The sequence below is a fragment of the Gymnoscopelus microlampas genome (assembly GCF_963454915.1).
Source record: "Gymnoscopelus microlampas genome assembly, chromosome: 11".
Classification (NCBI taxonomy): domain Eukaryota; kingdom Metazoa; phylum Chordata; class Actinopteri; order Myctophiformes; family Myctophidae; genus Gymnoscopelus; species Gymnoscopelus microlampas.
This window is the reverse complement of record NC_139948.1, coordinates 24,745,951-24,762,223: the sequence shown is the minus strand read 5'-3', so window position 1 is coordinate 24,762,223 and position 16,273 is coordinate 24,745,951. Positions and strand designations below refer to the sequence as shown.

The 16,273-nt window shown below is 44.1% G+C and overlaps 1 protein-coding gene across 1 annotated transcript in view; it reads left to right on the top strand.

Moving 5' to 3' along the window:
• cacna1ha (calcium channel, voltage-dependent, T type, alpha 1H subunit a) overlaps window positions 1–8,891 on the top strand; it is a 107,857-nt gene extending 98,966 nt beyond the window's left edge. Inside the window, exons 32-37 of the mRNA XM_084071988.1 lie at window positions 1,234–1,355; window positions 2,223–2,381; window positions 2,859–2,999; window positions 3,916–4,084; window positions 6,217–6,374; window positions 7,089–8,891. Coding sequence (XP_083928114.1) covers window positions 1,234–1,355; window positions 2,223–2,381; window positions 2,859–2,999; window positions 3,916–4,084; window positions 6,217–6,374; window positions 7,089–8,438 — 2,099 coding nt within the window. The 3' untranslated portion in view covers window positions 8,439–8,891. The remainder of the gene's footprint in view (window positions 1–1,233; window positions 1,356–2,222; window positions 2,382–2,858; window positions 3,000–3,915; window positions 4,085–6,216; window positions 6,375–7,088) is intronic.
• Window positions 8,892–16,273: the final 7,382 nt, after the last annotated feature.

Genomic DNA, 16,273 nt, shown 5'->3' with positions numbered 1-16,273 from the left:
CAAACCGACCACTAGGGGGGCGAGCCCAACAGGTTTGCGATGGTTTTTGAAAACACCATGCCAAAAATCCAAAACTAGTCACCAAGTGCACAATCAGTATGAAATCCCTCCCAGCTACCAGGGACGTGCACAGATAGACTCTAGGTGGTGCTACAGCACCTGCCCTTTGCCCTCTTGACCAGAAGTGCCCTTTTTTTTCAGTTTACAGCAGGGGTCTTCAACAGGGGGTCCGGGACCCCTAGGGGGTCCTCAGAGTTACTACAGGGGGTCCGCCAAATCTTAATGTGATACGATTTTTCTTTTTGCCATAACCACTCGAAACCTAGCATCCCTTTTCTGTGGAGAACTTTAGCCAAAAATAGCCTTTAGCCAAAAATAGCCCACAACGCCTCGCGCTGCGAGGCGTTGTGGGCTTGTAGATCGGCTATTTTTGGTAAAGAGGTATAGGTGTAGAGGGAAAAAAGAGCAGACCAAGTAAACAAAAAAATGTATAATTTACTTGAGCACCTGCCCCTCAAAATGTCCGTGCACGCCACTGCCAGCTACAGCATTTTTGTAAGAAAAATAAATGTGTTTCGCATTTGGATCAAATCCTTCATCTCTACATCCATAAAGTCATCGGTGCGTAGGACTGTGTAGTGGTGGCTGGGTGCTGTAATGTGAGGTTTCTGCAGTCTGCTCATGACAAATGTTGGTACTTTAGTGGTATCACATGCACGGTTAGAATGCCCAGAGGAGCATATCTGTCCTCTCTGGCTGCCTTGGCTGCTTGACCTTGCGTTAGAGAAGAACAGTGGTGGTCTGATGATGAAGCATTTGATGTGATAAACAGGCTCCTGCGGGGCACCATCAAATCCACCCGTTTATCTGTTCCCCGCTCCTCCGCTGTACCCAGAGGGGACCGCAGCTTAGTAACCTATCATCTGTTTTGTGTGTGTGTGTGTGTGTGTGCGTGTGTGCGTGTGCGTGTACGTGTCGTGTACGTGTCATTTGTAATGAGAAGATGGTTATCCTGGGCCTTTCAGGAGGAGCAAGGTATTACAGTATGTGTCCACACCTCTCACTTTATAATTGCTTTAACATGTACCGTGTGTGTGTGTGTGTGTGTGTGTGTGTGTGTGTGTGTGTGTGTGTGTGTGTGTGTGTGTGTGTGTGTGTGTGTGTGTGTGTGTGTGTGTGTGTGTGTGTGTGTGTGTGTGTGTGTGTGTGTGTGTGTGTGTGTGTGTGTTGCAGCGTGTAATGAAGACAACCCATGTGAAGGTCTGAGTCGCCACGCTACATTTGAGAACTTCGGGATGGCATTCCTCACACTGTTCCGAGTGTCCACCGGAGACAACTGGAATGGGATTATGAAGGTACACACGCACACGCACACACACACACACACACACACACACACACACACACACACACACACACACACACACACACACACACACACACACACACACACACACACACACACACACACACACACACACACACACACACACACACACATTGTCCTTTATACCACAGAAAAAAAGATAAATTATCTTCAAAAGGAATCAGTGAGTCAATGAGTGTCCCTTCCCTCCATGCATCCTTGTGATAGGTGACCTCTCTGACCTTGTAAGGTGTTCCCTGTCTGGACTCTACTGGTCGAAGACAGCAGCTATCTTAATGTTCTCTATGACTGACCATATATAGGCTAATCAGCACCTGTGTTAACCTAGAGCCCTATAAGAGAAACATGTACAGTATTGTCTGTGATTCATTCATACTGTTTGGTCTTATGACCAAAACGTTTGTCCTCCTATCACTTATGCACTTTGAGCACTTTAGCACGTTGTTGAGCATGTGAAACATGTCTAATATAGAAATAAAGAAAACAAGTAAATATTTCTAGTCTCTGTCTAAGAAGTCATCATTAAATTGTTTTGTGGAGTCTTTCACCACTTTAGTGGTTCTCAAACTTTTTCAAGTCAATGCCGCAGACCCCCATCTGAAAACCTTTTGTGCCAGGGACCACCAATTTTCAAAAATAGACACGCTGTGAGCTTGTAGATCTGCTATTTTTGAATAGCCAACATAGAAATGGATAAAGTTGTTAAAATAATTGTGATGCTGTATTAACTACTTTTGCTGGGAACCCCCTGGAACCCCCCCCCCAAGGACCCCTGGGGGACCCCACTTTGAGAACCAATGACTTTAGTGTCCATAATGACATGTTTTGTTTTCAGGACACCTTGAGGGAGTGCCGTCCAGAGGAGCGTCACTGTCTCACCTACCTGCCTCTGGTGTCTCCCATCTACTTTGTGACGTTTGTCCTCATGGCCCAGTTTGTGTTGGTCAACGTGGTGGTGGCTGTGCTCATGAAACACCTGGAGGAGAGCAACAAGGTGCGCGTGCGCACACACACACACACACACACACACACACACACACACACACACACACACACACACACACACACACACACACACACACACACACACACACACACACACACACACACACACACACACACACACACACACACACATGTTTGTCTTACAATACTTGTGAGGACATCAAAAGTGTAGGTCAGCATTGAAAATTGCATAAAATAGCTGGAAAATTTCCGGAAAATTGTGTATTTTGTTATAGTGTAAATAATAAATCAGGCATAACTCCAATCCTAAGCCCTAAACCTAACCTCTAAATGCCTAATCCTAATCCTGAACCTTACCTGAGTCTTGTCCTAATTGTAATCATAAAACAAACATTTATATTGTGAGGACCAGGAAATGTGTCCTATGTTTATGTGATCTATGTAAAGAAAAAGAGAAAAGTAGCACTTTGGTTCAAATTAAAGTGAAGTGCTTCTGACTCACCAGGAGGCTAAAGAGGATGCAGAGATGGACGCAGAGATCGCGCTGGAGATGGAGATGGCGAGGAACCGCAAGCTAAGCTCCGCCTCCCACAACAGCTCTGGGGGAGGGGCCTATGTAGGACCACGCCCACACTCACCAGGACAGGTAAACCTTACGCCCTCTGGAAAGAGTCTTGTAATCTGTCAGCTGTATCAAGCAACATATTTAAAGATAGGGTAAGTGTTTTTCTTTGGTTAAAATAGGTGTTAAATAGCTCTATATTCTCATAGTAGTCAATGCTATAGAGTGTTTGTTCAGTAACAGGAGTCTCCATGTCTCTCCAGCTCTTTATTAAACAGATAATTCATTTTCAGGTCGGGATACCAATTTTATCCAATCAGGATAGAGAACTCAGTCAGGATACAGATTAAACAAGTGAATTTGGAAGTGATGACACAAAGAAGTGAGCAGACAAAATTGGAACTGGAACACTGCTGTCACCTACCTGAAAATGTATTTTCTGTTTATTAAAGAGGTGGAGAAACAGGGAGACTCCTGTTACTGAACAAACACTCTATAGCAATGATTACTATCAGAATATAGAGCTTTAACCTTTTAACAAAAAGCTTTTTGTTTTAACCAAAAAATATCACTTAACCTGCCTTTAAGCAATGATAAATAGGTACGTTTCCTGTAATTACAGGGACATTTATACATCCTGCCTCCTCTTGCTAGAGGAGAATTCTTTAAACTATTGGTCAGGAAACTATGAGGATCTTAATGCTGGTTCTCTTCACATTTCAACCTACCAATCTACCTATGTCCCAGGAAAACAAAGCATTTACCTCATTGATTGTCAACACCAACGCTGAGGAGCACATAGATTCTAACAGATTTACTGCTCTACCGGATTAGGATCATGTTCTCCTGTTTTTCCAGGACAAAAATTGTCCCTGACTGGAAGGAAAACATGTAATACCCTGGGTACACAACACAGACACACTGCTCCTTTGCAGTTTGTGTTTAAACCTGAACACATTGCCAGTGTTTTGATCTGTGTGGTCTATGTCTCCCCCTGCAGGAGGAAAACATTCATTACAGCGAGCAGGACCTGCTTTCTCCCAGAAAGATGTCCGTGTCCAGGATGCACTCTTTGCCCAATGACAGCTACATGTTCCGTCCAGTACGGCCCGCCAGCGCCCCCTACCCCCTGGAGGAAGTAGACCACAGCCCCCAGCACCAGCATTCAGGTGCACAATAACTTAGTATTGAATATGAATAATTATTTCAACTCTTACATACAGTACTTGTAATAAAAGACAGAGTAACACAATACATGTACACATACTGTAGCTCTGGTCCATAGCCTTAAGGGGAACCTCCTTCTAGGCTATGGACCAAAGCTATTGTACACACAGATACACAGTAATGCTCAGGCTTGTGATGCATGCTTGTTTTTACACAATATTAAAATTAGCACATATGCTAACAAGCAAAGCTACATTATGCTCCAGCAGCAGTAATACTACACCTTGAAATCCTTAGTGTTAAATTATCCACGTGTAACTCAGAGAGAGTGCACAAATGGAACCAAATGGACCCTTATTTGGTTACATTTGCACACTCTCAATAAATGAACACTCGAGATTTTACTGTGTATGGTATCGGTAGTAGAGACACTGTCGTAGAAATTCTAACCATAGAAAACGGTATAAATGTCCTATGAATGAATTGTACTGACCAGGTTCTTTTATCAACAGTCAGAATCTAATGGCATATTGTGGCCAGGCTGTGGACAGGCCCAGCTCTGTCCCAAGGTACTGACGGACTGTGACTGCAGTGGATGGGCTGTCTGCTCAGAGTGCAGTCCCATCCACTCAGCTCTGGAATGGCTGACTGAATGAGATTTCTCTTTATGGTCAAGCTATACCAAAGTCAAGTCAAGACAAACTTTATTTGCACGGAACAATCGATACACATCAGGACACCCGATGTACTAAACAGAACTCAATTGTCCAATGAATAATTAGTAAATGTCCCAAATCACTATTACTACAGTATGTCCAAAGTTAATGGTCACAAATACGATTCGTTTGCTTGTTTCCTATTAAGAGGAGATTCAAGCATCCAGTTGTGCTCTCTAAAGACGTTTTGGATAATTGGGTTATAATTCTTCTTCTTAGAAGATTGTTCTAAGCCGTTGGTTTTCAGCTTGGCCAGAAAGCAGAAACTTGAGTAGGACCTCTATTAAGACCTAACCTCTTAACCTCTCATATAACCTCTATAACACTTGACACTAATAGACACTTCTCAAACACTATGGGCTGGGTCACTTGACAGGGTGGACAGAATATGTTGGCGTCTCCGGTTGCATTTCAATGCGTTTTTTGAGGTTTCAGACCTCAAAAACATGAAGATGTACAAATACAACATGGCATTGCAGCGTGGCTTCACCCGCACAGAGTCATTGGATGCTTCCTTGCTTGCATTCGGTTCTTCTTCCTGTTGTTTCTTTGTCATTCACACCTCATCTGACATATTGCTCATGTGTGCATTATGTGGCGGGACTGCACCGTGTTCATGACTTCTAATCATGATGTGAGACTGACCACTCACAGTCTACTAGGAGCATATGATTTCATCATATATTTTCCAACAGTATTTGCGTAAAATTCCAAATGTTTGTTTAATTGTACTTGGAGTGTGAGGGGCATGGGATCCATCACATTCTAATAGTCTTAGCTTTATCTTGTCATTGTATTGTCTATGTGGTTAACTCACTCAAACAGCACTGTGAGTCGTTTAAAACAAACATTACGAATAGTTGGCAAATGCTATTCAATACTGTGCTTTGCTTATGAGCAAAATACAGTTTGTTATCTACAGTGTGTCACTTTGGCATGATTGGCTGAATCCAAGACAATTGTAAGTTTAAATCGGTCCTAATATGACTATTTAATGTTCAGCAAATCAGCCTTTCATCTCAAATCTTACACTGAGCTCATTGCATATTGATGCACTGCTTCATTAAAGAATGTGTCTCTAATAAGCATCTTGTTATTTACCAAACCTTTATCTATCTAGAGATAGATCTTTTCTAATGTCTTGCTTCCCATTCCACATTCACTGGGATCTCCCCAGTACAACCACCTTCTTCTACAACTCTGAAATGCTCCAATTGTGTATGTGTGTATATGTACCTGTAAATTACATTATCCCTTGAGTCCCTATTTTGGGCATGCTATTCTAGACAAAAATAACCTAGGCCTGTTATATTTACTGTAAATGTCATATGGTGGTGTCGCGGCTATTTTCTAAGTGGTTAATGTGTGTATGTGCATCTATAGATGTGTATCACATGTGTGTGTCTGTGCACATTCAGGCTCTGTGACGTCGGTCCACTCCCAGCCGTGTGAGAGCCGTGCTCTGCTCCAAGTGCCAGGCCTCTCCCCTCCAAACCCCCGGCCTCCCCCGTCCCGCACCCTGCCTCGTATCGCCCCACCCCGGCCCAGCCCCTCCCCGCGGGCTCTGCGCAGACAGGTATCTCCATACACACATACACACACACACACACACACACACACACACACACACACACACACACACACACACACACACACACACACACACACACACATGCAACACACACACAGCTTGTACCTTGCTTGAAAATCAACACAAGCACATGACATGATGTATTATTATTTTTTTAATTTTTTTAAAATAGTTCAACCCACCTTTTCTTTTCAAATACCATATTCTCAGGCTTTTTCATATCTTGTAGATCTGCTATTTTTTGGAAAATTGTGAAAATGTGTGCAAATCTGTTTTTTTCTGTTTATCTTTGCTCCTGGGGATTCTACAAATGTCTTCTAAATTCTAACAGTTTTCTTAAAAAACGTATGTTGCTATAATATCAGTGGTTCTCAAACTTTATTTGGCCGCGGACCTCCCCATCTCAAAATATTTCGTTCCAGGGACCCCTCCCCCCAGAAGCAAAGATTTGAGTTACAAATGTTCGCTTTTGAAAATATATGTATTCAAACGATTTGCACAAATGATCAAGATTTTTCAAAAAAAAAAAATAGCCAAAGTATAAAATAATGGTTAAAGTGGTTACACATAGCACAACAGCAATGTCTGAATCATGGTAAACAAAGGTAATACAGGCATTTATGTAAATTATATATTGCACAATTGTATCGATTATTGTGATGATGATTGATGATGATGATGATGTTGTCTGTCTTCCAGGTGGCGCTTAAGTTGGATTCTGTGGAGTCACAGGGTTGTGAGCAGCAGGAGAGTCCAGACCCCCTTCATCTGCCTCCCTCCTCTCCCTCTTTTCTCCCTCCTCCCCCATCCTCTCCCTCTCCTCTCCCTCCTCCCCCCCACTCTCCTTTCCATCCTCCTCCTCCCTCCAGTCCCTCTCCTCTGCCTCCCCCTCCGTCTCCTCGCCTGCCCCCGCGCCCCCCCAGCCTGCGGAGGCCCCGGCCCCCCTCCCCTCTCTCTCTGGGCGGTGACCCCGCCGACGAGGAGGTGTGTCACATCACCAGCTCCGCTCAGCTCCTTTGGGGAGGCGCGGGAGGAGGAGGAGAGGCCGGGGGAAGAGGGAAGGCCGGCCGCAGCCACTCCCTCTCCCCCTACGCCGCCCCGTACTCGCTGGACCCGTCCTCCGCTCCTCCTCCACCTCCTCCCCCTCCTCTCCCCCCCTGCTCGCCGAGGAGGGGGAGTGCGCTGAGCCTTCTGGGGGCGGGGCCCAAGGAGCGTGACATCAGGAAGTTCTTCAGCGTGGACACGCAGGGCTTCCTGGACAAGCCGGGGCCCGCGGCGCCACCGGCGGCACCCGTGCCCGCGACGCCCCCCGGTTCCCCGGACGACCAGCGGCGCCACTCCATCGAGGTGTGCCTGCCCCAGGCCACAGTCGGCCGGGACGACCGAGCGCCGGGAGGAGGAGAGGCGGGCAGGCGTGGCTTCCCCGTCCGGGTGCAGTCGGTCGGCGGAGGAGGAGCGCACAGGAAGAAGAAGATGAGTCCTCCGTGCATCTCCGTCCACCCTCCGTCAGAGAGGGAGCACCTCCTGGCGTCTCCGCCTCCCCCCGCGGAGCCGGACGGCTGCAGCGCCATGAGGAGACGCAGGACGCCGTCGCATGACCCGGCCAACGCGCACGCGCCTCGCTCGCTCACGCCCATGCTGAGCCCCACCCCGCTGGGCACGCCCTCGCCCACCCGGGCGCTGATGCCCACCCACACTCAGTACACGCCCTCGACCCGCGTGCTGACGCCCACGCACACGCTGACGCCTGCCCTCCTGCAGGCTCCGATGAGTCCAACCGTCTTCGTCCAGCCCCAGATGCCTGTTCAGACACACTCCCTGCCTTTTCCACACACGCCCACCCACAGCCTCTCCCCCGCCCCCAGGCAACCCTCCCCCACCGCCGAGTACAAGAGCGCGCCCCATTTCACCTTCGACCAACCAGAAGCCAGATACGCGGGTAGCCTGCCGGTCGGCCTATCGGACACCGATCCGCCTCCTTGCCCCTCCCCTTTTGACGGAAGACTGGACGGCGGATTCAGCTCCAAGAACCGCAGAACTGCCCATTGAAGGACGGGAATGGCCTTCAGGAAGTGAATATTTGGTCGGTCAGAAATCCCTGCACTGTGGTTCAGAGGGGGGCGTGGCCTGACCCCGACAGAGACTGAATGAGGGATAGAGGACGGAGCCAACTGAGAGATTGTTTTTGATGATTGACTGAAGTAGAGAGAGACACTGGTTAGTATTTATTCAGAGAGAGAGAGAGAGAGACACTGGACAGTGGATTTCCAGTCCTAGATGAATGGACAACGTCCCTGCGAATGGGACGCAGGGACTCCACGAAGCCGTCGGTACCAGTGATGCTGACAGTATGACGGTGTGTATTGGGGGGACTCAGCGTTGAGCAGCACACCGGGACTAAAGCCACCTAACTCCGTAGCCAAAGTATTTTTTCTTTTTTGACAACCCTGTCCCCATGCGAGCCAATCAGGAAGCAGCGTCTGGCTGATCACCTCTGACCCTATACAGGGGAGTGGTTTGTGAAATGCGAGCATGGGGAGTTGGGGGGGTGGGGGTGGGGGGGGGGATGTGGGATATGCAACTTCAGGTTTTCCATAGGAGCTCTGTTTGCCCCTCCTCTGCTCTTGGATCACATTGATCAGAGCAGAAGTGTGTGTGTGTGTGTGTGTGTGTGCGTGTGCGTGTGCGTGCGTGTGCGTGCATGCGTGTGTGCGTGTGTGTGTGTGTGTGTGTGTGCGTGTGCATGTGTGCGCACATGTTGATTCATGTGCGTTTGTTTGTGTTGTCGTTTGTGTGTTACCGGATCCCCTTTTTTTCGAGGACTTTGGCCATGTTATTCTTTGGCCTGCACAGTGACAGTGAGGGGGGGCGGGGCAGAGCTGTTAGTGTATGTTAATCTGTGTATCTCCATGCAGTGTAAATAAGGAAAATATTGTATTTGGTGAGATTAAAAATAGCTCTATCCATATGCACATATTTTTATAGAGATCTATAATGTTTTTTGCACACGACAAATTTGAACTTGGACTTGCTTGTTTTTTTCTCTGTCGTCCTCTTTGTGAATGTGCGTTTTTCCTTTTTTTCAAAGGGAAGCGTGGGAAAACCTCTTCCTGGGCTTGTCGAGGAACATGGGTGTTTTATTTTTCTATGGTGAGGAAGAGGAGGAAGAGTATAGGAGGAGAGTGATCCGTAGCTTTGTCCTAGATCTGTATTATATCCACTGTCTCAACAGCAGTCTGAAGGGATGGGCTCAGTGACGCCATGTGAAACCATGACCTCGGCACCACATTAGCCTACAGTGCAATGGTCTTATTCCAAGACCATAAGTTGTGTATTGACCCGCTGGTTCTCAAATGATTTCATACTGGTGTGGTGTCTGAATTTTGAACGTTTAACCCATGAATTCAGGACCCCAAAATAGCAAAACATCACACACACACACACACACACACACACACACACACACACACACACACACACACACACACACACACGCTCGCTAAATGTTGTTTTGTTTCGTTTTTGTCCATGACCCTCTGGTCAGCCACTGAGGAACACTGTGCTAATTAATAAAACCGTGTTGTATAAAACTGTATTAGAACATGTAAAGAATCTCAATAAAGAGAGAGTTACAACACCTTGATCTCGCCGTGATGCGACCACGTGGTTCATGTTGCGAGGGTCCTTCATAAACACTAAATATGAGTGTATGAGAGTTCAATGCTGGAACTATACAACTATATTGGTCACCCCATGGCAAGCTTTACTTCTGTATTCTTCTTGTTCTTGTTGTTAGCTCTGAGAACACCAAAACAACATTCTAATCAATTTTGGAATTCAAAATTATTTCGGAATTGATATGAATATTCTCCATTTACAATGGAAGTATATGAGCCGTATCACAACTCTCTGTGGCTCTAAACATAACACGTACTGATATTGTATCTTAAGTGACAGTGACCTAGTGCTTGCAAATCGCTGTTATACATTCACAATAATGTGTGGGTTAATACACAGGTTACTACATTGCAATCAGGCCATTGTAAAGTGTGAGGTCAGCTCAATTTGAAGCTGTTTCTTCCGTTTACCACACATGGTGTATTTACTTAATGGTAATTTTTCATAGATAGACAAAAAAGAAAAAAAGTGGCATAACCTTGAATAGATTAGTACTCTTCTTATTTCATTCAGCCTTTGGGGGTTTTGATGCACAAGTTGGGTAATAGATAAATGGAGATTAAAATAAAAGACAATATAATATACAATATACAATACAATATATTCCTGAGCCCATGCCTTCATGCAGCTGTTTTGCCAGCTGGAGCAGTTCTAAGCCCACAGTGTTTTCTGTACATCTAAAGACAACCAAAATGACTAGTTGAATATGTGTAGCCAGCGTGCAATAATAAATATTCGTTATGTGGAAATATAGGAACGTCCACACTTACAAAAAAAAACGACAACCACTCAAAACTTGTGTTCGTACATACTGTAGAGATATTATATAGGATGGTTATAAACCCAGTTTTATAAGACAATGATTCAGACTATAGTATCCAGTCTTCATGCTACTGGTGGGTGTGTGACCCATTAGTGTGGTTGTGTTGGGATGTGGCTGGTAGCCATTCAAGGTTCTGCAGACCCATAGGTGTCACATAGAGGGGAGACAGATGAGAAAAGTCCACCCCAAAGGTCAAAACAGCCATTTTTGCACTCTAGAATTACAGTAGGTGGTACAGCTTTGATCAGTGATTTATTAAGGGGATGAAAACAATTGAGAAACTGTGACGCCTATGTGTCGTAAACCTCCTTATGGCTGTGGCACACCGATCCCACCTGTAAGACGTATTCACTGACACACATCTCCACCCAGTTATTAACTCATTAACCGCCAGAGTAAAACATCGTCTATAGCCGACCTTGCCAGCGATTCCGAGCGTTTTCACGAAGCTTTGAAAAATCATAGAACATTATTCTTCACAATGATCCATCCACGATCGCTTTAAAAGACGTATCCAAGTCTCGTGGAAACCGGGGGGGGGGGGGGGGGGGAGTATGCCGTCGTGATAATCCGTTCCATAGTTGTTGGCAGTTGAATGTAGGTTGTTTTTGTCAAACAGCAACAGAAAGCAGAGAAAAGGGCATTTTTCCAAATCCATTAGAATGGGAGTGTATGTGGCAGTTTTTTTTTTTGCGATTACATGATTTGCTGCTTCACTTCTTTACTGGGAGTCAAATGGTGACTCACAGGTTAGCAAAGAGCGCCAGCTAGCGTAAACACTGAAAACACCACTGCACGTCAAAACCTTGGCGGTGTGGGCTTTGGATTGACACGCGTCAAAACGCGCCCTTGGCGGTCAATGAGTTAATACGTCATTCTTTCCCTCGCAGAAAAAACCTCATGGTACCCCTCCCGCTCTCTACATCAACATTAGCTACACAAACATTAGACCCAACATATCAAAACCCATCAATGCCCCTTTTGTATTTATTACCTACAGTACTGTATGTACGTAAAGCTTCAAATAAATGTATGGCCATTGTCATTGTGTGGTCCTGAACTTTAGCCAGGACATTAAGAGTTGTATATGCACTCTCCATCTAATTCAGGAGCCCTGAGTTAGTGGTGGCGAGTGACCTGAAGTGTTCGCTCTATGCACAGAAGCCATATTGTGAAGACATTCACAGGTGTTACCAATGATACTAATGAAGCTCTGTTCCATTCTGGTCAAACAGAGTCGGGGTGCTGATATTGTGCATGTTGGCTCACTGGAAACACTCTGCTACACCAAGTGGCTCTAAAAGTTGGGTCCAGGGACCCTCGTGGTTCCTTAAGGGGTTTCCAAATGGCCCCTTACGAGTGTGTAACTCTGAGAGTGTACAAATGGAACCAAATGGACTCGTAAGGGTCCATTTGGTTCCATTTGTACACTCTTAGAATTATGGGGGTCGTGGAAATTGGAAAATCTGAGAACCACTGTGCTACACTAAAGGGAACAGAGTATCATTGGTAACACCCGTGAATGTCTTCACAATGTGGCTGCTGTGCATAGAGCCTATTGGGGTCACACGAGCAAGAAGGCAAACATATAATGAAGCATGTTATTACCAGTGGTGGACAAAGTACTCAACCCCAGTTCTTGAATCAAAGTATGTACTCCTGGGCAGGAGGGCTTTTTGTTTTTGATATCTATGCATTGCTGTATTGACATTTATTTTCCAAAAACATTCATCTTCACTATATTTGAAATACAGCATGTTAATTCATATACCTTTTCCCTTCCTAGAAATGTAGTGGAGTCAAAAGTACAATATTTGTCTTTGAAATGTAGTGGAGTGAAAGTGATGAGTATCCAAAAAGACAAATACTCAAGTAAAGTACAGATATCAACAACAAAAAAATACTTAAGTACTGTACTCAAGTACTGTACTTACTGTCAGCCACTGGTTATTACAGATGTGGAACATCATGGTGATGGAACATTTAGAAGCTTCCCTAGTGTCATACCACTCCAAAACAGACCATATCGACCATATATTTTCTCCAAGCAGTATGCATGTACAGTAGAGGACAGGGAAAAAAATATATAAGAAATACATATATAATATTTGTTATTTATTGCTAGAGAGACACTGCCTGTTTCTCCTTTTCTACCATTTCTGGAGCTTGTCAAGGGTCTTTGACAAGAGAGAAAGACTATTATATTACTGTGTGTTTGGTAAGCCAGTCTGTTTTTGCCGTAGGTACTGTTGGTCAACACGTTTGACCTTTGACTTATGAAGTGTTGTGGCCAGGCTGGGTGACATCCTCATTGCCACGGTCAGCCGAGCAGCACCGTTGTTCCAGAGTAAACAGAGGCTGGAAAGGCCTGCATCTGAAATCCCCAAAAAGAGTTAACCACTTAAGCCCTCTGGGTCTTAGAGAACCGGACTTCAGTTACAACTGTACTCTGATCTACATCAAATCTCTTAGCCAAGCCGATCTACAAGCTCACAATGCATTGCAACGCAACACATCGTGAGCTTGTCAATTTTTGGCCAATGTTTCCCCCAGAATATGGATGCTGGGGTTTAAGTTTAACTTTTTCATGTCAATGATATGTATTTGGCCGCAGACCCCCATCTCAAATATTTGTTCCAGGGACCACCCAGAAGCAAAGATTTGAGTTACAGATGTTCGCTTTAAAAATATATATATTCAAAGGTTTGCACGCATTTTCACGATTTAAAGAAAATAGCCAAAGTATAAAAGGTTAAAGTGGTTAAAATGATTGTGATGCTATATTAAAACATTTTGCCGGACCCCACTTAGGGAACCAATGGTTTAAGTGGTTAAACAAATAAGGAGATATACAGAGGTGTTAAAGGCTTAAGGATCTGCAAAAACTGGAATGATCGCTAGAACTCTCAAAAAAGGAGATCAAATGAAAGGTAAATGTTTGAGGGATGATCCGAAACACTTCTCTTTCCTTCGCTATACGAGTTCTAGCTCCTCCCCCAGCTTTTGATAGTTCAGATATACTAATGTTGCATTTTGACATGGTTTCAGCAGCATGTTGCTTTTTCCTGAGCCTGGCAATCTGTTAGCATTCCTCTGTTTTACTGTGTTTCTTTATGTGCTTAAACATTCTGTCACTTTACAACCCACCATGATTTGTTTCACATTCACAGAATGTTAGTAATGAGGTGAGAGTTGCCATACAGCCTCTCTACTTCGTATCCCAACTGACAGCGTATCGCCATATTAGTCAGTACAATTTGGTAGGACAAAAAAAGTGTAATGATTTTTTTATGAGCCTCAGATCTTTGGATCACTGTATTTGAAACCTCCTGTTTTTTCTCTCTCTCTCTCGGAAACAGTTTTGACTAGTGCATGTTCTGAAGGAGAGAAAAAAAAAAGATGAAATCTTTTGATGAAAATAAGCTCATCTGGATGTTTTGGAAATCTTTTGATATTTGCATTTTCAGATGTTTTCCACTTGTAGATTGACTACCTAATTGCACTGGGCTCAGATTGATTGGTATCTGACATAATGCTGATTAAATGACCCTATTGTTTATTGTCCAATGCAATACTGGGTGATTTGTTACTGTGTGGAGAAGGTGCCCCTCTTCGTGCAGTTTTATAGCAAGAAAATAAAAATAAAACATAGTTGGTTCTGTTTTGATGAGAACTGACGTTATTTAATCTTCAAGTCAGCCATTTTACTGTGTTTACCTGTTTCCTGGTGTTCTCAACATGCTACAACTCTTGATTGAACGTTAAATAGCTGATGTAAATTGTGTCTCACAACTCAATGGTTTGTATAGAGAATAATGATGAGAGACGATCGCACCGCAACTCAAAATCGTTGCTTCCAACTTTGACCAAGGACTTTGAAAACAAGTGAGCGTTGGAAACAATGAAAGCATTTCTTTTTTTTTTTACAAGTACAGGAATCCAGCCCTTCCGCCCAAGTCTTATAAGGTGGGGGTGTGGTTTCTCTGTCGGAGGTGAGCCAACACTTTTTTTGCAATAATTTCCCATTATTAACACACCCATAAAAGGGAGACGCGAGGAGGCACACGGGAGGTTCAATGGCTCAACCACACAATAGGACTTTCTACATTGTATTGTTGCTGATTATTGTGTGATGGTCAACTATTGTCCTGGAGGATGCTCCCTGTCAACTACACCATAAAACTTTTTTTTCTAGTCCTGACATTTGGTGCCTGCTGTCTTACTTTCTGAGAGTTGCTTCATTGTGTGTGTGTGTGTGTGTGTGTGTGTGTGTGTGTGTGTGTGTGTGTGTGTGTGTGTGTGTGTGTGTGTGTGTGTGTGTGTGTGTGTGTGTGTGTGTGTGTGTGTGTGTGTGTGTGTGTGTGTGTGTGTGTGTGTGTGTGTGTGTGTGTGTGTGTGTGTACGCGCGTGTGCATGAATACGACAAAGTGATAGAAGATAGTTAGAAGATATGAACCCTAGCATCCCTATTCTGGGGGGAACTTTCAGCAAAAATAGCACATAGCACATAGCCTACTTGTGTGAGCATGGAACAAATAAATCTTTGATCTTGAAAAGGGGAAACTGTATGGTGACTGGCTATGCCCTGACGAAAGCTATAATTACACATGCTGCTATACGTGGGCAGAAACCCAGTTCTGTTTTAACATGCACCTATTAAGTATTTCACCGTCAACCACAAAAGACAGTGGTTGAAGGCCTGCCAAACACAACATTAAAGCTATTAAGCAGTGCACAGTTCATCATGCAAGCAAGCAACACAAAACCGGTTTTGTGTTTTTCTTCTTTTAAGGTGCTGCATGAACTGTGCACTGCTTAATAGCGTTAATACATGTTTTGTTGCATTTTAAGAGCTTCCATTTTTTTTTTTTAAAGAATTTCATCATGACATAGTTGATGAGCGCTTTGAAACTTTTTGCCTTTTGGACCATTTCTATTTTTTTTTTTTTTAAGTATTCCCTACTTTAAAATAAGTATATATCCATATGAACATAATATTTCCCCACACAATGAATTAGTACTTGGACTATCTATATTATATTGTTGCTGATTACTGTGTGATGGCCAATTACGTATTATATTGGAGGTTGTTAATTGTTAATTCCCTGTCAACTATTATTATTATTATAATATATATATATTTTTCTTATGCCTAATTCATACTGTGTGAGACAGTCCATACTTGTGGGAATTTGCTTTTTGAGAGATTATCGTTTGTGTGAATAGGAAAGTGATAGAAGCAAGTTCAACTTGCTGGAGAAAAAAACATGGTGCAATCTCTCATGACCTGACTTGACTTGTGTCACATGGTTCATCCAAAAGTGGGCTGGCTCTCAGGGCACCACTTCCTTCTTTTGCTAAAACGATAGTTAAGATCAGGACG